This window comes from Heteronotia binoei, chromosome 4 (genome assembly GCF_032191835.1).
Source record: "Heteronotia binoei isolate CCM8104 ecotype False Entrance Well chromosome 4, APGP_CSIRO_Hbin_v1, whole genome shotgun sequence".
Lineage (NCBI taxonomy): Eukaryota > Metazoa > Chordata > Lepidosauria > Squamata > Gekkonidae > Heteronotia > Heteronotia binoei.
In genome coordinates, this window is record NC_083226.1 from 9,765,642 (window position 1) to 9,784,602 (window position 18,961).

The 18,961-nt window shown below is 49.9% G+C and overlaps 1 protein-coding gene across 1 annotated transcript in view; it reads right to left on the bottom strand.

The window, feature by feature from the left end:
- LOC132569863 (ovostatin-like) overlaps positions 1-7,752 on the bottom strand; it is a 142,250-nt gene extending 134,498 nt beyond the window's left edge. Inside the window, 2 exon segments of the mRNA XM_060236294.1 lie at positions 6,009-6,073; positions 7,557-7,752. Coding sequence (XP_060092277.1) covers positions 6,009-6,073; positions 7,557-7,752 — 261 coding nt within the window.
- Between the last annotated feature and the right edge of the window lie 11,209 nt (positions 7,753-18,961).

Consider the following 18,961-nt stretch of genomic DNA (forward strand, 5'->3'; position numbering starts at 1 on the left):
TCAAGAGCCTCCCGTCTTTTTGCACGGTGTTTTCAGAGGCAGGAGAGAGCCGGCGCTGGAGAGCCCAGGAAGGGGAAGTCCAGCCCCTGCTAGCGCGCGAAGCACTCAGGGCGGGCCTGCTGGAAGGAACTGGCTGCCTTGAGACACCAGCCGCCGGGGACTGACGGAGGTGGGCTGGCAAAGTAGGCGGCGGGCCTCACCTCGGCTCCCCGGAGGGGAAACGAAGAGCGAAGCGGCCCCGTTGCCTCTTTGCTGGAGTGAGAAAAAAATAAAGCCTCCTAATTAGAATTGCAGGGTCTTTGTTGGAAAATACCTGGAGACTTTAGGAGAGGGCAGGGCAGGGACGGTGGCTCAGTGGTAGAGCATCTGCCTGGGAAGCAGAAGGTCCCAGGTTCAGTCCCGGGCATCTCCACTAAAAATGGGTCCAGGCAAATAGGCGTGAAAGACCTCAGCTTGAGACCCTGGAGAGCAGGGGAGGGACGGTGGCTCAGTGGTAGAGCATCTGCCTGGGAAGCAGAAGGTCCCAAGTTCAGTCCCGGGCATCGCCACTAAAAATGGGTCCAGGCAAATAGGCGTGAAAGACCTCAGCTTGAGACCCTGGAGAGCCGCTGCCAGTTTGAGAAGACAAGACTGACTTTGATGGACCCAGGGGCGTCTGATTCAGTAGAAGGCGGCTTCCTATGTTAGGGAGGGACGGTGGCTCAATGGTAGAGCAGCTGCCTGGTAAGCAGAAGGTCCCAGGTTCAATCCCCAACATCTCCACTAAAAATGGGTCTAGGCAAATAGGTATGAAAAACCTCCCCTTGAGACCCTGGACCCAGGGGCGTCTGATTCAGTAGAAGGCAGCTTCCTATGTTAGGGAGGGACGGTGGCTCAATGGTAGAGCAGCTGCCTGGTAAGCAGAAGGTCCCAGGTTCAATCCCCAGCATCTCCACTAAAAATGGGTCTAGGCAAATAGGTATGAAAAACCTCCCCTTGAGACCCTGGACCCAGGGGGGGTCTGATTCAGTAGAAGGCAGCTTCATATATTAGGGAGGGACGGTGGCTCAGTGGTAGAGCATCTGCCTGGTAAGCAAAAGGTCCCAGGTTCAATCCCCGGCATCTCCACTAAAAATGGGTCCAGGCAAATAGGTGTGAAAAACCTCAGCTTGAGACCCTGGAGAGCCGCTGCCAGTCTGAGTAGACAAGGCTGACTTTGATGGACCCAGGTGGGGTCTGATTCAGTAGAAGGCAGCCTCTTATGTTCAGGGTTTGGGGAAGGGCCTCAGCATGGTAGAATGCCCTTGAACCCACCCTTCCAAGCAGCCCTTTTCTCCAGGGGAGCTGATCTCTGCCAGCTACAGGTCAGTTGTAAAAGTGGGAGGTCTCCAGGCCCCACCTGGAGGCTGGCAACCCTTAGAGAGGAGAAAACCCCCCAGCCAAATAAAAAGAGACTTTCTTCCAACTCTGTCGCTGAGCTAGTTGTTGGCGATTGGATCCCTCACACCCACTCCCCCCCTTTAGAGTCTGCGGCGAGTCTTGCTTTTGCTCTGCCTGAAGTGCAAACCACGCGTCTTCTCCAGCCCTTTGTGGTTAAACCCAGTTGGTCTAGTGGTCATGGGTGGTCTATAAGGCATCCCCACAACTGGAAAGAGAGTGCTCCCCCTGTTGTCTTCCCACCCAAGTGAAGGCATTCACTCCCCCCACCCTTGGTGTCTTCCCACCCCAAAACTACCCCCAACCCCATCCACCTCTTCTTTTCAACTACCCCCTCACCCTTGGCACTCCACTCCACTACTCCCTCCACCCATGACATTCACTTGTCTTCCCACCCACCCCACAGCTAAAACAGATGCTCGCTCCCAACCCCCGCATGTGTGTTTGCGTGTCCCCCCGTGTCTGGTGGCTCAAAGCACTGAAAGAGGCCCAGAATGGCGATAAGGAAGATAATTATTGGGGGGGATGACGACCGTCACATAAACGCTGAAGCTCAGCGTTCCTTTTGCTTGCACTGCTTAATTGTCACCTTTTCCTGTCATATTCAGCCTTGCTGTTTTTAGCATCAGCGGGACTTGTGGTGTGATCTGATTTTTTTTGGCCTGGCCTGGTTGTGTTATGGTATACCAAAGAATATGTGCTTCAAGGTGGCCATTTCTGTAGGAATATTGATTTGATTTCAGCTTTCCATCTTCTCCCCCCCTCCCTGCAGCCTGTACCTAGGAAAAGTACAGTCTTTCTCCACAGTGAGGACCAAAGCAGAAGGGAAGCGACCTCAGCAGGATATAATGACGCACAGTCCACCCTGCAAAGCAGGGGTGATTACTAGACCTGATAGCAGTGTTTGACATGGTTGGCAATGATTTGTTGACCCACCTCCTCACCAGCATAGGAGTTGGTGGAGTGGCCTTGAAGTGGCTTACTTCATTCCTTCAAGGCTGGGGACAGAGGTTGGCACTAGGAGAGAGGGTGTCATCCCAACATACCCTGGTGTGTGGAATCCCTTAAGGAGCAATCCTCTCTCCAGTGTTGTTTAAAATATATATGTGCCCCTTGCCAGCTGGCGTGGAGTTTCAGTCTGGATTGTTAGTAGTATGCAGATAACACCCAGCAGTATCTGTTGACGGATGGCTGGCCAGATAATTCCCTATCCCTCTTGGCTGAAGGGATGGAAGCCGTGGTTGGGATGGTTGAGGTGTAGCTGGTTGAAACGGAATCCTTCAAAGACAAATGTTTTGTGGCTGGGCAGGGGGGATTTCAGGTGCCAACTCCCAGTTCTTGATGGGGTACCAACCGCCAGGAGCCTAGGCATGCTCCTGGATGCCTCCTTATTGGTGGAGGCCCACGTCAGAAATGTTGCTAGTTAGGTGTTTTTCCAGATCAAGCAGCTGTGCCAGATCAAGCAGCTGGCCCCCTACCTTTCTCGCCCTCACCTAGCCACGGTAATCCACTCAATGGTCGCCTCCAGGTGAGACTACTGTAACTCATTCTATAGCGGACTACTCTTGAAACTGACCCAGAAACTATAGCTGGTCCAGAATGCAGTGGCCCAAGTCCTCACAAGAACCCCATTAACAGTACACATTCAGTCGGTGCTTCACCAGCTGCACTGGCTCCAGATTCAACTGTTACGTCTTGAATGGTCTGGGACCAACCTATCTATAGGTTCGGCTCTTGAGAGCCAATTTGGTGTAGTAGTTAAGTGTATGGGCTCTTACCTGGGAGAACCGGGTTTGATTCCCCACTCCTCCACTTGCAGCTGCTGGAATGGCCTTGGGTCAGCCATAGCTCTGGCAGAGGTTGTCCTTGAAAGGGCAGACTCTTATCTGGGAGAACCAGGTTTGATTCCCCACTCCTCCACTTGCAGCTGCTGGAATGGCCTTGGGTCAGCCATAGCTCTCTTGTCTGGGAGAACTGGGTTTGATTCCCCACTCCCACTTGCAGCTGCTGGAATGGCCTTGGGTCAGCCATAGTTCTCTTGTCTGGGAGAACCGGGTTAGATTCCCCACTCCTGCACTTGCAGCTGCTGGAATGGCCTTGGGTCTGCCATAGCTCTCTTATCTGGGAGAACCAGGCTTGATTCCCCCCTCCTCCACTTGCAGCTACTGGAATGGCCTTGGGTCAGCCATAGCTCTCTTATCTGGGAGAACCAGGTTTGATTCCCCACTCCTTCACTTGCAGCTGCAGGAATGGCCTTGGGTCAGCCATAGCTCTCTTATCTGGGAGAACCGGGTTTGATTCCCCACTCCTCCACTTCCACCTGCCGGAATGGCCTTGGGTCAGCCATAGCTCTGGCAGAGGTTGTCCTTGAAAGGGCAGACTCTTTTCTGGGAGAACCAGGTTTGATTCCCCACTCCTCCACTTGCAGCTGCTGGAATGGCCTTGGGTCAGCCATAGCTCTCTTATCTGGGAGAACTGGGTTTGATTCCCTACTCCTCCACTTGCAGCTGCTGGAATGGCCTTGGGTCAGCCATAGCTCTCTTATCTGGGAGAGCCAGGTTTGATTCCCCACTCCTCCACTTGCAGCTTCTGGAATGGCCTTGGGTCTGCCATAGCTCTCTTATCTGGGAGAACCAGGCTTGATTCCCGCCTCCTCCACTTGCAGCTGCTGGAATGGCCTTGGGTCTGCCATAGCTCTCTTATCTGGGAGAACCGGGTTTGATTCCCCTCTCTTCCACTTGCAGCTGCTGGAATGGCCTTGGGTCAGCCATACCTCTCTTATCTGGGAGAACCAGGCTTGATTCCCCCCTCCTCCACTTGCAGCTGCTGGAATGGCCTTGGGTCAGCCATAGCTCTCTTATCTGGGAGAACCGGGTTTGATTTCCCTCTCCTCCACTTGCAGCTGCTGGAATGGTCTTGGGTCAGCCATAGCTCTCTTATCTGGGAGAACCGGGTTTGATTCCCCTCTCCTCCACTTGCAGCTGCTGGAATGGCCTTGGGTCAGCCATAGCTCTCTTATCTGGGAGAACTGGGTTTGATTCCCCACTCCTCCTCTTGCAGCTTCTGGAATGGCCTAGGGTCTGCCATAGCTCTCTTATCTGGGAGAACCGGGTTTGATTCCCCACTCCTCCACTTGCAGCTACTGGAATGGCCTTGGGTCAGTCATAGCTCTTTAATCTGGGAGAACCGGGTTTGATTCCCCTCTCCTCCACTTGCAGCTGCTGGAATGGCCTTGGGTCAGCCATAGCTCTCTTTTTTGGGAGAACCGGGTTTGATTCCCCTCTCCTCCACTTGCAGCTGCTGGAATGGCCTTGGGTCAGCCATAGCTCTCTTATCTGGGAGAACTGGGTTTGATTCCCCACTCCTCCACTTCCACCTGCCAGAATGGCCTTGGGTCAGCCATAGCTCGCGTAGGAGTTGTCCTTGAAGGGGCAGCTGCTATAAGAGCTCTCTCAGCCCCACCCACCTCACAGGATGTCTGTTGTGGGAAAGGTAAATGTGATTGTAAGTCGCTCTGAGACTGAGATTCAGAGTATAGGGTGGGATATAAATCCAATACCTTCCTCCTCCTCCTCCTTCGTATACCGCTTAAAGAGCATTATGCTCTGAGGAGAATAACTTCCGGGCCATCTCTAGCCCGAAGGATATCCAACTGTCCTTGACCAGAGCCAGGGACTTTTTTGGTGGAACTCTCCGCCTAATGACACCCATGTCCTGCAGGAGCTAGTGCAGTTCTGTAGGGCCTGTAAGACAGAGATGTGTCCACCAGGCCTGTGGTTGAGGACAGCAGTGGCTGAACAGTGAGACTGGGCTCCGTCACTCCTCTCTTCCAATGGGGTAAGGCCGCAAATGGTTGGTAAACACCACCTGGACCAGTTTGATTTTTATTATTTTAAAATTTTAGTCTGATTCGGTAAAATCTTATTTATTGAAGCGTTATAATGTATTGTTGAAATGTATTGTTGAACCACTCTGAGTCTTGCCTGGGGGAGGGCGGTCTAGGGATCAAAATAAAGAAATAATTCATTTTTGTACTCGTGTTCTACAATTGAAAGGACACAAAATCGGTCGTTGGCTGCTTCCAGGTATGGGCGAAGTCCTGCAGGCGACCCCTGCTCTTGTAGGCATGCGAAAGACTTTCCCCCAGAGCTATTCTGGCCTTGCTTGTTGTCCAGGAACTGTCTGTGCTTGAGCCTAAGGTGGTATCTGAAGGTACAACCACTTCTTAAGCCCCTGTTTTCTCTGCCTCTTGTGGGGATCCTGTAGTTGTTAAAGGAATGAAAGATTTACCTTTTGTGTTGCTCTCTTTGGAGGCAGAAGAGGACGCCGTGGCCTTCTTTTTCTCTTCGGTTTCCACCAGAGCCTTATCCAAGGGTCTTTCCCCAAACAGAAGTCTTCCTGAGAATTTTCCCGGTAATAAATCTGCTTTGGATAGAGGTGCTTCAGCCGTAGGGAAGAGATGCTTCAGCCATTTGGATAGAGGTGCTTCAGCCCCTCCTTCTGACTACCACATTTGCAGCTTGTGCCCTTAAGAAGAATTGTGTGGCGTCCTCCATACAGAGTTGTTTAGCACCCTTCATACAGACCCTTACCAGAGTGGTGGTAGCCAGTTGAAGACCCTGCAAGGCCCATCTGTGTGACACAAGATTACAAGATTCTGCATGGGATGGAGAAAGCAGAGAAAGAAATACTTTTATCCCTTTCTCACCATACAAGAACTCGTGGGCATTCGATGACATTGCTGAGCAGTCAGGTTAATATGGATAAAAGGAAGTCCTTCTTCACCCAAAGGGTGATTAACATGTGGAATTCACTGTCACAGGAGGTGGTGGCGGCCACAAGCATAGCCACCTTCAAGAGGGGGTTAGACAAAAATATGGAGCAGAGGTCCATCAGTGGCTATTAGCCACAGTGTGTGTATGTGTATATCTATCTATCTATCTATCTATCTATCTATCTATCTATCTATCTATCTATCTATCTATCTATCTATCTATCTATCTATCTATCTATCATCTATAATTTTTGGCCACTGTGTGACACAGAGTGTTGGATTGGATGGGCCATTGGCCTGATCCAACATGGTTTCTTTTATGTGACACAGAGTGTTGGACTGGATGGGCCATTGGCCTGATCCAACATGGCTTCTCTTATGTGACACAGAGTGTTACAGAGTGTTGGACTGGATGGGCCATTGGCCTGATCCAACATGGCTTCTCTTATGTTCTTATGTGACACAGAGTGTTGGACTGGATGGGCCATTGGCCTGATCCAACAGGGCTTCTCTTATGTTCTTACATCCTGTGAGGCATCTGAAGCAAATTCAGCTGCTCTTTTAGTCTTAAGCAAGGATCTCTTCAGAGGCAGGCTCCATATCTTGTTGAAGGTTATCTGCCTATATTATGATTGCTCAAGTAAAACTGGACAGGACTGCAGAAGTTCTGATTGCCAGTGAAGCGGTTTCATGTGATTTTTAAAGAACTGACTCATTTTTTCTGTCAGCTGTATGATTTAGTACATTGTCCTCACCCTTAGACAGAATAGCTTCAGAGTGAAGAGCAACCACCGGTGCCTCAACCAGGGCAGCCTTGAGATCTTCCGTTGCCCCCTCAGGCAAGGTATAGCAGGGCGTTCAAGGAGTTTCTGTTGCCCTGGAACAGCCCTCTCTGCTCTTAACACATCATCAAAGAATTCAGGGAAAGGGCAAACTGACAAATGCTTATGTGATTTTTAAAAAACGTTTCTGTTCAGATCGGAGCATGTTGTGGAACTGGATTTGTCGAAAGCCTCCACTTGATAGTTTAAGGTAGTGATGACCTTCTTTAGAAGTCTTCGATAATACTCAGGTTGGAATTTCACCTTGCGTATATCATGGAAGGCAAGAAACGTCCTTTAGAACCTGAGTCTTCCCCAAACCATCCACCCTCCTCGTTGTCTGAGTTGCCACCAGAGAAGGGTTTAATGGAGTGAATTTCCTCTCCTTCAGATTCCTGATCTGAATCTGCCACTCAGAGACACGTTTTTGTCTGGTGGCCCGCAGGACCTCTAGATAAGGACGAAGACCTGTCTTCCTCCTCTCATCTGCGTTGGGGGTGCCTTATTGTGAGGGACTTCTTGAGGGGAAGCTGTCTACGGCTTACTTTTTTCCTCTGAAGAGGATGAAGGTGAAGGAGAGACGCCTTTCCCCTCCTTGTGCCTTTTTGCAATCATTGTGGTCGGGCTGCTTTCGAATGATCCTGGAGCCGCCCCCAGATTTTCTGCCATCTCCTGTAACTGCTGGACTTGCATGCCTGCAGGTGGGAAGGCTGCTTGGTGTGGACTCAGGGCCAGCAACATCCGGTCCTCAGTGGCTTGGTTAAAAACACAAGGGGAAATGACACACCTGCCATATTGAAAGGTCCCGTAGTTGCCACGTAGCTGGGGATGGCTGAGGGGGCCCGTTGGAAGGGAAGGTTTCCCACGCTAAAGCTCCCCGGCCTGATTGGACTAGGGTGAAATCAGAGGGTATACCCTCTGCCAATGAAGCGTATTGAGCTTCTGCACTCCACAGAGTTCTGCAAATACTCTTCTACCTGTGAAAGTGGACAACAATCGCTCGCAGCGGCTTTGTTTGGTTCTCTTAAATCCAAATAAAGGCAAGTGTGCCTGTTCTTTTTTTTTTTAATACGATGAGCAAAAACCACTTAGATGGGTCAGTTTCTTCCAAGCTGCTCTGCACTAGTTTCTGAAGCTCCACTGCTAGTCCCTTGCTAACTGGGAGTAGTGAGTGCTGTACCTTATGCCATGTGGATGTCACATTATTTTGCATTTTCACCTTGGAGGTAAAAGCTGCGTGCAGAATCAGGTTCCTCGAGGAAATAGGAGAGACTTCCCTGATTCCTTCATTTCCTCCCCCAGTGCCTTCTGGAACATGCAGTCTGGGAATTACATTTTTAGAATGCAGCAGGTCCTACCTTTTTTTTCCCCTGGGTACATTCTCAGAATTGTAGGTTTGAGATCTTCTGAGGGTTAGTGTTAAGGATTCTAGAGCTACTCATTCCCAGAATGCAATGCAGGGAAGAAACAGAAGAATAAAGAAAGATGGAGGATTCACCCCAAATTTGCATTTGGGACAGTCCCCTGCTGAGCCCGGGTGACTGGGCCGTGGACTGTCCAACCATGACTGTGCAATTGCCAACGAACACTTTGTTCAGATAGAATCATGATTAGTAAAGTTCTGAGTATACATGATCATCTTTTGGATCTCGCTGGCAGAGTTATCTTTAAGGCCACCCTTATTAACTATTTTTCGTAAGTCCTTCCAAATTCTGAGCCTAATAAATAAGAATTAACCATATGGAGTCTATGCAATTCTTCTGTCTCCTGTGGTTGGGGGTGGGGTGGGGTAGGGCTTAACAGAACAGCCTCTGCTTTGTGTGCAGAAGCTCCCAAGTCCAATTCTTGGCATTTCCAAAAGGACCAGGCAATAGGTAATGTGAAAGACTGAGACCCTGCCGGTCTGAGCAGACCAGGGGTGGCCAAACTTGCTTAACATATGAGTCACATAAAATAAATGGCAGATGTTTGAAAGCAGCAAGATAGGAAGGAAGAACATAAGAGAAGCCATGTTGCTTCAACCTCCACCGCGGTGGCGGTCAGAGCCGGAATCACTTCCAACCACTTGGTGTATGCATCGACTAAGATAAAGAATATTTGGCCCTGGTATGGCCCCGCAAAGTCTAGGTGTAACCAGGACCATGGCCTCCTGTTGGACTCCCAGCGGTGGACAGGGGCACTGGGTGGATCAGGTCGGGACTCTTGGCAGGGTTGGCACCTTCGAACCCACCCGTCTATCTCCTCGTCCATCCCCGGCCACCATACATAGCTACGTGCCAGGGCCTTCATGCGCACTATCCCCGGGTGTGTTTCGTGTAGGGCTTCCAGCACTTGCTTCTGCAATGGGGGGGAAACCACCACCCTGCTACCCCACACTAACCCCAAATGGCAACCGCCGCACCCGAAAAGCTCCCCTGTGAGTCACAGTGGTCTGGGCTTCTGCTGTCTTGGCGTACACCAGGAGTTGCTGGTATACCTGGGCCAAGTCCAGTTTCCCAAAAACCTTAGAGCCTGCTAGGGCTGCCAGTATGGGGCTGACCACCAGAATGGGGTATGGGTTGTCCTGAAGTGCCTTATTTATTGTGTACTTGTAATCAGCGCATATGCACACATCTCCATTCGGCTTCACTGGAGTGACTATGGGTGTTTCCCATGCAGCATAGGATACCGGTTCTAGCACTCCCTGGGCCGTGAGGCGGTCCAGCTCCGCTTCTATTTTTGGTTTAAGAGCCAACGGAACTCGCCTGGCCTTCAGCCTTATTGGTCTCACATGGGGATCGAGGGGTAAGGTGATGGGAGGCCCCTGTAGCACCCCAGGGACCCATCAAACACTTTTGGGAATTCCCAGCACACGTGCTCGAAATTTTGCCCCAGTAATGTGGTGAGCTGGCGTTTGACCACGAGAATGTCCAGCTTGCCCGTAAAGTTCTTAATCTCTACCCTTACAGTGGCCCAACCCAAAATCTGTACAGGGGTTTTTTGGAAGTCCCGCAGTATGAAGTCCACCGGTCACAGCCGGGGCCGGCCATGGGGACAAAGTTTTCTTAGAGACTCCTCTGAAATTATGGAGATGGAGGAGCCCGAGTCCAGCTCCATTAGGCATGGAGCGCCCTTGATTAGGACCGACACCCTGACCTTATCTGGGGTGGTGAGGGGCAAGTTCATTACCTGCAGGCTAGTCGATGCGGTCGAGTAGGCATCGGTCGAGTCGTGGTCGGTGGACTGGTGTCTGTGGGTGGCCTTGGCCCGGCAAGCTCGCGCTATGTGGCCCACTCTTCCGCAGTTCCTGCAGTCCACATTGTGGTAGGGGCAGTCTCAGCGCTCGTGTGGATCCCCACAGCTGGCGCACTTGGTGTTGGCTGGTCTCTCTGTCGCTTGTGGCCGCATGGGCGCTGTCGGCCCCATTCCTGGTTGGCGACGTAGCTGGTTTACCTCTTCCTCCTCTGGGTTGCCTGGTGCCATCTCCTCCTGGTGGACAGCTTCCGCTCATGGGTTGTTGTAAGCTTTGGTTGCTCTCTCGAACGCGGTGGCTTCGTTGAAGGCGAGTTGGAGGGTGAGCTCTTCCTTTGCGAAGAGCTTTTGCTGCAGTCTTTTGTCTTGGAGGCCCCAGACGAAGCGATCCCTCAGGGCTTCATCTAGCTTGTCGAAGCTGCAGTTCCCTGCGATTTGGCGGAGGGCGGCCAGGTAGATGGCGGCTGTCTCTCCCGCCCCTTGATCCCTCTTGTGGAAAAGGAATCGGCGGGCAATGATGGAAGGCTGGGGCAAGAAGTGCCCGGTCAGGAGTCTGACTATCTCCTCGTACGTTTTCTCCGTGATCTTCGCAGGGGCTGAGAGACCCTTTGCGATCTCGAATGTGGCCTCCCTGGAGACACTCAGGAGCACGTCTCTCTTATGGCTGTCGTCTGTAATCATGTTCGCTCGTAGGTAGCAGTCAACCCACTCCGTGTAGGTCTCCCACCTATCAGGGTTGGCGGGGTTGAACTCTGCAAGGTGGCCCGTCATCCCACTTGTGTTAGCCATGGTGGCGGCGGGTGCTTCCATCTCCCTAGAATGTGTGCCTTCCTCGTCTCCGGCCAGCTCAGCGAAGTCCCGCTTGGGGAGTTACCTGGCTAGAATCCCACCTTCGTCGCCACTGTAATGTACTGAGTGACGAGACGTGTTGAAGGCAACATGCTTTATTAGCGAGTACATCACAAGGCTAGGCAACGCGGGCTGGGTCCTGATTATATACATACCCCGGAACAACCCTCAGTCTGGCCAGGTCCAATCCTGGCCAGTTAAACTTCCCGCCACAGATCTTGATTGGCAGAGCGTATTTGCGGAGCTACATTCGGGGACCAGTGGACTTCCACTGGTCACCTCCGTAGCGTCCGCTGTGTTGTAATTTCGGGACTGAAATGCAAGACACAACAGCTATAATATCCTTTTTGAGGTTTGGTGACCAGAATTGCACACAGTATTCCAAATGAGACTGCACCATCGATTTATACAGGGGCATGATGATACCGGCTGATTTGTTTTCAATTCCCTTCCTAATATTTCCCAGCATGGCATTGGCCTTTTTTATTGCAATCGCACACCGTCTTGACATTTTCAGTCAAGGAAGGAAAAGTAAATGGGGAGGAAAAAGGGAGAGAGAGGTGGAAAGAAATTAACTTTAAATCTGGCTTGGCTTGGAGAAGTGTTTTAAAGAGAGAAATGCTTTCTCCAAGCTGGCCAGCGGGGTGGTGGAGGCTTGGAGAGCCACACAATATATGTGAAAGAGCCACACGTGGCTCCTGAGCCACAGTTTGGCCACCCCTGGAGTAGACAATGCTGACCTTGATGAACCAAGGGTCTTATTCAGTATGTATGTTCAATACATTTGTACCAGCGGGACTAATAGCATGTGTTTGTGCTGTAATGGTTATTTAAGTGCACTGCATATTTAGAAGAGACTTATAATAATAATAATAATAATAATACTTTTTATTTATATCCCGCCCTCCCCGCACAAGCAGGCTCAGGGTGGCTCACAACGTATAAATGCAATACAATAAAATCATACATAGCAATAAAATAGTCATAAATCAATTTACAAATTACATTAAAAATTAACATTAAGGTGCTATAATAAGTCTTTCATAAGTTCAGTGGCAAAAAAACATATACAGCGGCACTATCTTAGCTCGGTATAGGTGAAGGCTATTTTGAAGAGGTAGGTCTTACAGGCCCTGCGGAATTGGTCTAAACATCGCAGGGCCCGTACCTCCTCCGGGAGTTGATTCCACAGCAGTGGAGCCGCAATGGAGAAGGCCCGATCCCGTGTGGTCTTCAATCTGGCCTCCCTTGGCCCAGGGATATTCAGCTGGTTCTTTCCAGCTGACCTCAGCGCTCTCTGGGGCTCATATGGGGAGAGACGGTCCCTCAGGTAGGCGGGCCCTCGGCCATATAGGGCTTTAAAGGTAATGACCAGCACCTTGTAACGGACTCAGTACACCACTGGCAGCCAGTGCAGTCCGCGCAGCCCTGGCTGCATGTGCTCCCATCTTGGGAGCCCCAATAGCAACCTAGCCGCCGCGTTCTGCACCAGCTGCAACCGCCGAGTTCGGCACAAGGGCAGCCCCATGTAGAGGGCGTTGCAGTAATCCAGTCTCGAGGTGACCGTAGCATGAATCACCGTTGCCAGGTCCCGGCGCTCCAGGAAGGGGGCCAGCTGCCTTGCCCGCCTGAGCCAACCTGCCACGGCCTGCAATGCTAGGTCCAGGCCTTGGACCTGGTTTGGCAGTAGAGATTAATCTGAATCTTGTATCTGAATTGTGCATGCATACAGAAGCTTCTATCCAGAATAAAACTTTTGTTGGTCTTAAAGGTTCCGCTGGACTCAGACTTTGTTCTGCTGCTTCAGACCCAAACGGCTCCCAACCCGAAGCGGCTTGAAAAAAGTAAGCACTTGATATCATGCCTCGTCCCATGCTGAATGTAATAAAGGCTCTGGTAAAACAAAGTTCAAATTATATATTAGTTTTTACCGCCTTAGAGCACCATTCCAATTAAGACCTTTAGTCCCAACGGAGCAGAGCGGAGGAGGGAAGCCACTCTGGATACCGTCAGGGAGTCATCAGCCTTCAAATAAACGATCCCAGAGGGGGGGCGCAAACTTATGATCGTGTTTACCAGTTTGAGATTCCTGCTGTTATTATGTTATTTTTTTTGTTGGGCAAACAAGACACCAGGGGGATAGTTATTTCTTTTCTAACGTATGCACACAGATTTGCACTTCAGGGACAAAGGGAGAAATTGTTAGCGCTTGTTGCCTTTTAAAGTGCATTGCTTTCCTATCCAAAACTTTTCTGCTCCCCGATGAAAACATTTGTCTCTTCCCTCCCTCCGTGTTGCTTGTGCTCTCCATTCCCGGTGCTCTCAACACACCAAGGCACTTCCTGCTCTTGGAATTAGTGGCTGAATATTTTGCTTAGGTGATTTTTGTGGACACTCACAAGCCCCTGAGGTCTGTTCCTTGTGCCTGTGCAGAGTTGTGGATCCCAGCAGCCACTGCTAACACACAGCATTGCAAAATCCGTGGCCAAAGAAGCCCAAGGGAAGTAAATTGATAACAATAAGGTGGACTGTTAATTAAGGCAAGGTGTGGGACCAGGTCCAGTTCACACCATCTGGCTGTGCATTTACTAGTAAAATTCCTGCAAGAATTGGGAACTTTAAGGCAATGGATGACTCCTTCAGAAAAGGCAGGAAGGTGCAGGCTGACTCTAGCAATGTCTCCCCCCCCACCCCAACAACCCTTGCTGTAGCTGTGACTCAAGACACCCCATTTTATCAACTGTACACGTACCAGAGTGCCACAGAAGGACTGCACACTTTATAGAAGGGAAGAAATGGCACCATCTTATTGTTCTTGCTCTCTTCCCAGCTCTCTGGAGAGCCAGTTTGCTGTAGTGGTTAAGTGCGCGGACTCTTATCTGGGAGAACCGGGTTTGATTCTCCACTCCTCCACTTGCACCTGCTGGAATGGCCTTGGGTCAGCCATAGCTCTTGGAGGAGTTGTCCTTGAAAGGGCAGCTGCTGTGAGAGTCCTCTTAGCCCCACCCACCTCACAGGGTGTCTGTTGTGGGGGAGGAAGGTAAAGGAGATTGTGAGCCGCTCTGAGACTCTGTCCTTGAAAGGGCAGCTGCTATGAGAGTTATCTCCCTCCCCCACAACAGAAACCCTGTGAGGTGGGTGGGGCTGAGAGGGCTCTCACAGCAGCTGCCCTTTCAAGGAAAGAGTCTCAGAGAGGTCTACAGTCTCCTTTCCCTTCCTCCCCCATAACAGACACCCTGTGAGGTGGATGAGGCTGGAGAGGGCTCTCACAGCAGCTGCCCTTTCAAGGACAGAGTCTCAGAGCGGCTCACAATCTCCTTTCCCGTCCTCCCCCACAACAGACACCCTGTGAGGTGGTTGGGGCTGAGAGGGCTCTCACAGCAGCTGCCCTTTCAAGGACAACCTCTGCCAGAGCTATCGCTGACCCAAGGCCATGCTAGCAGGATCAAGTGGAGGAGTGGGGAATCACACCTGGTTCTCCCAGATAAGAGTCCACACACTTAACCACTACACCAAACTGGCTCTCATAAGCACATTCTGGGCCAGTTCTCCAGCCAAGCTTGTGCTTGTGGTGGAGTAACTTCCTGTGGAGAGGAGGAGGAGGAGTTGTCCTATTTGTACCTTGCTCTTCACTACCAGAAGGCATCTCAAGAGTGGCTTATAATCACCTTCCTTTCCTCTCCCCTCAACAGACACACTGTGAGGCAGGTGGGGCTGAGAGAGTTCTGAGAGGATTGTGACAGGACCATTGTCACGCAGCTGGCTGCATGAGGTAGAATGAGGAATCAAACCCGGTTCTCCAGTTTAGAATCCACTTTGACAAGATGAGGAGGGCGCTAATGTACCATGGGGGCTCAGCAATGCCCATTGCTTACTGGGCTCACACCACCCACAGCTAAGTCCAATCCTAGAGTGTAGGCCCAGGAGATGACAGGTGTGCCTAGCTTAGGGTGACAAAACACCTTGAACTGGCCTTGCATATCTGGTGTCTTTGGGCAACTTCCGTTGGTTTGCCAGTTGAGCCCTTCCCTTGAATGGCCCCATCTGGTCTCACTAACATCCATCCATAAGGACCACCAATTTATGGCAACTCCAGCAAGGGTCTTCCAAGGCTAGTAAGAAGCAGAGGTGGTTGGCCATTGCCTTTCTCTTCAGACCCTACCTTGGTGACCTCCCATCCAAGTACTGATCCGGCTTAACTTCTGAGATCTGACAAGATCAGGCGATCCCATGCCACCTTCTCTCCTGTCTAATACTGTGCACCGCAACTCAGATGAAGTAATTCACATATGCTGAGAGAGTTCTGAGAGGATTGTGACAGCACCATTGTCACGCAGCTGGTTACTGATTAGTTTCTGAGTTCAGTTCAAGGTCTGGGACCTATATATCTGCAGGACCACCATTAAAGATCTGCTCTACTGTGTTGGCTTTGTTCACCTGAGAGAAGCCTTCTGAAGGCGACATCCCACAAAGGAGTGTGGACAACAACTGCCTGTACCTACCGTAGCAATTCTTTGTCGATGCTTCCACCTACTGGAATAGCCTGCCAGAAGAGGTCAGGAAGGCTCCCACACTTTTTATCACCCTGCGGAATGTGTAAAATGAAATTGTTCCGGAAGACATCTTTTGTTAAAGAAAAATCCATGGTTTTTACAGCACACTTCTGAGGTCCAGAGGTGAAACTGCACAGGGATGGAGTAAGTGTCACACTGGCATATCACCACAGTACAACACCACGGTGGTCACCTACTGAAGTCACAACAGTGTAACCACCACACTGGCATGGAAAGGAGCATTTCAGGGGTCTCGTGGGAATGAGCTGGCCTCCAAAACCCCTCCAGGTTTCAGATGCCACTGAAACACTACATTGCTAATGTCTTTGGTTTAGCCTTAGGCAGCCATGAGAGTGGTGAAAAGCCCTCCCCGTTGTGGAGCTGTCCCACCTATGATCCACAGGGCAGCACAAGAAGCTGACCAATGGTGTAGCCAGCTGTCAGGAGCCAGTGCTCATCCCAGTGCCTCCAGGAACAGCCAATGACAGCAAAGGATAACCCCCGTCCCATGCCCACACAAGGTAGATACTAAGCCACTCAGCATGGGGCTACGGAGTGCTGTTTCCAACCTATGATCGTGGAGGAGGACATAGCCCCCAGACCCAAACATGTTACCCAGCGGTGACACGGTGGTATTCTCCACATCCTCGAGTCCAAGAGGTTGTCAATCCACAATTCTAACTACAAAGCAAATTAGCATCTTCTCCCCCTACACACACCAATTTACAGCCCCAAAGTGTCACTTGGATTCATGCGAGCAAAAATTCTACTTTGTGAGCGACTGGCATTAAAGTTGTAAGCTACTGCATAAATTGGTTTGCCCTGGGGCCATTTTTCCTGAGCTAAGGAAAAAAGTGTCAGCTGGAGGCTAAAGAGCTGTGAGCTAGCTCACACTAACTCAGCTTAGAGGGAACCCTGCTCGAGACCGTTATTATATTTACCTTGCCATTCTGTGGGGCAAATAAAACCCATCACTTCTTTTGTGATATGGCACCATCACTTGAGCTGGCCTGTGGCCGAAACTTCGTAGGGGAACTGGTCATTTTTCTTCTTTGCATTTTGGTGGCGTTTTCCTCATCCTTTCCAATCCTTCTGTCATATCTTTTAATTGTAAACACAGTTCTGAAAATCCCCACCACAGATGGGAAGCGCAAAGCCTTTTCTACTTGCGCTTCCCATCTCACTGTGGTGGTTGTGCACTTTGGATGTGTTTCCATTATCTACTTGAGGCCCCAATCCAGGTACACTTTGAAGGAACACACATTGATCTCTGTCACGTACATGCTGGTGACTCCATTGCTGAATCCTGTCGTTTACAGCCTGAGGAACAAGGATGTCCAAGTGGCACTCAAGAAATCCCTGGGCAGAAGCACATGTGCCCGGAAGATGTGAAAGGCAATTTTGGACTCACTGAAGGTGAAGCAAACCAGCTTTAAAACTTATTGGGGGGAAAGGAAGAGTTACGATCCCCTTGATCAGGGGTGGGGAACAGTGGCTCTCCAGATGTTTTTTTGCCTACAACTCCCATCAGCCCCAGCCAGCATGGCCAATGGCTGGGGCTGATGGGAGTTGTAGGCAAAGAACATCTGGAGAGCCACTGTTCCCCACCCCTGCCCTTGATGAATAATAATAATAATTAAAAAAAATTTATTTGTATCCCGCCCTCCCCGCCGAGGCGGGCTCAGGGCGGCTAACAACATTTCATAAAAATTACACAGAGTTTAAAATCACATTAGCTTTAAAACATTCCAATTAATCGAGTACTATACAAGTTTCCAGGTGCTAATTCCATTTATAAATGATAATAGCGAAAGTCACCCAACAGCGGTCTCTCAGCCAGCAAAGGCCATCCTGAAAAGGGTGGTCTTGCAGGCCCTGCGGAACTGGTCGAGGCACCGCAGGGCTCCCACTTCCTCCGGGAGCTGGTTCCATAGGCATGGGGCCACGATGGAAAAGGCCCGCGCACAGGTGGTTTGGAGTTTGGCCTCCTTTGGTCCAGGGATAGTCAGAAGAATTATGGATACCAATTGCTATTTGTTACATACAGAGTACAGATGTTTTTGATGAGCATGTGGCCCTGTTAATTACCCATCTATCATTTAATAATTAAATATGTGTTTGGAAAAGATGCCTTTTTTAAAAAAAAATGGATTTTCTGATTGGTTAAAGCAGAACGCCCATTCGCCATTTCCTGATTAGTTAAACCAGGAGAACAAATTGGATTGTGAATGCCTACTCTCTACAATTGTAACCATGTCGTGCCAAAGATGTTTTAAAAGTCCTGACAATAATCCCAGACACCCAATTCATGTCCAGCAAAAGTCTAATCTTCGGATAGCTGGGTTAGATTGGTTTGGTCATCACATAAATTTTCTAAGGAGGGATGGGCAGGAACCGGCTCATGAACCGTTCATCAGGAATTTTGGCTGGCTTGTGAAGCAATGTTTGCGAACTGAAGAGCCACCGTAAACTTCCACAAATTTTAAGGCAGTTCATGGTGGTTTATGAAGAGCAAAACCCTTTATTTCGACTCTTCACCCCAAAAAAGTCACAGTATTACCAGGACCGCGGAGGAGATGCTAACCCACAACGAAGATAAAACTCTCCGTATTAAAACACAATTCTGACTGTGTAATGAATATATAGTATCAAAATACAACAAGAGTATCATCAATACAAAACGTATCAGTCATGCAGAAAGTTAAAACCGCGTTAGTTCCACTGTGCTACTACTCTCCTTATATGGCACAAAGCCACTATTCTATTCCAGAGCTATGTTTAAGAAAAGGTCCAGTGGAGAACTGGTTTCGGAACGCCTTTTCGGAACGCCTTTTTGCTGACAAGGAGTGTATTAACTATGGCGTTCTCGCTATTATGTGTGAAAATTAGAGAAAGCTAGGAATTCTGGATCGACACGGATGACGATTGCATAATTTTTGGCCCTATTGGACCTAGAAAATTGCGCTCTATTCCCTGCTGCTGAACTGCTTGGTTTCAACGGTTCTAAGCCATTTAACCCCCTGCTTTCTGCTGCTTTTGGCCATTTAAACACCTGCTTTTTGCTCCTGCTAAAAGAGGCGGGGAGCAGAAAGCAGGGGTCATGAAACAATATAACTTGGATCAGTTCATGGTGGTTCATGGTTTGGTTCATGGTTCAGCCATGAATGGGACCGCAAAAATGTAGTTTGTGCCCATCCCTATCTAGCATTTTATCACAACATATTGAAGAATTAGCTGTCTGAATTTTGTCAGGAGATGAACGAAGCGTTGACCTGAGTTATTGATTCCTCAGTCATTTGTTATATTTATGTATTTAT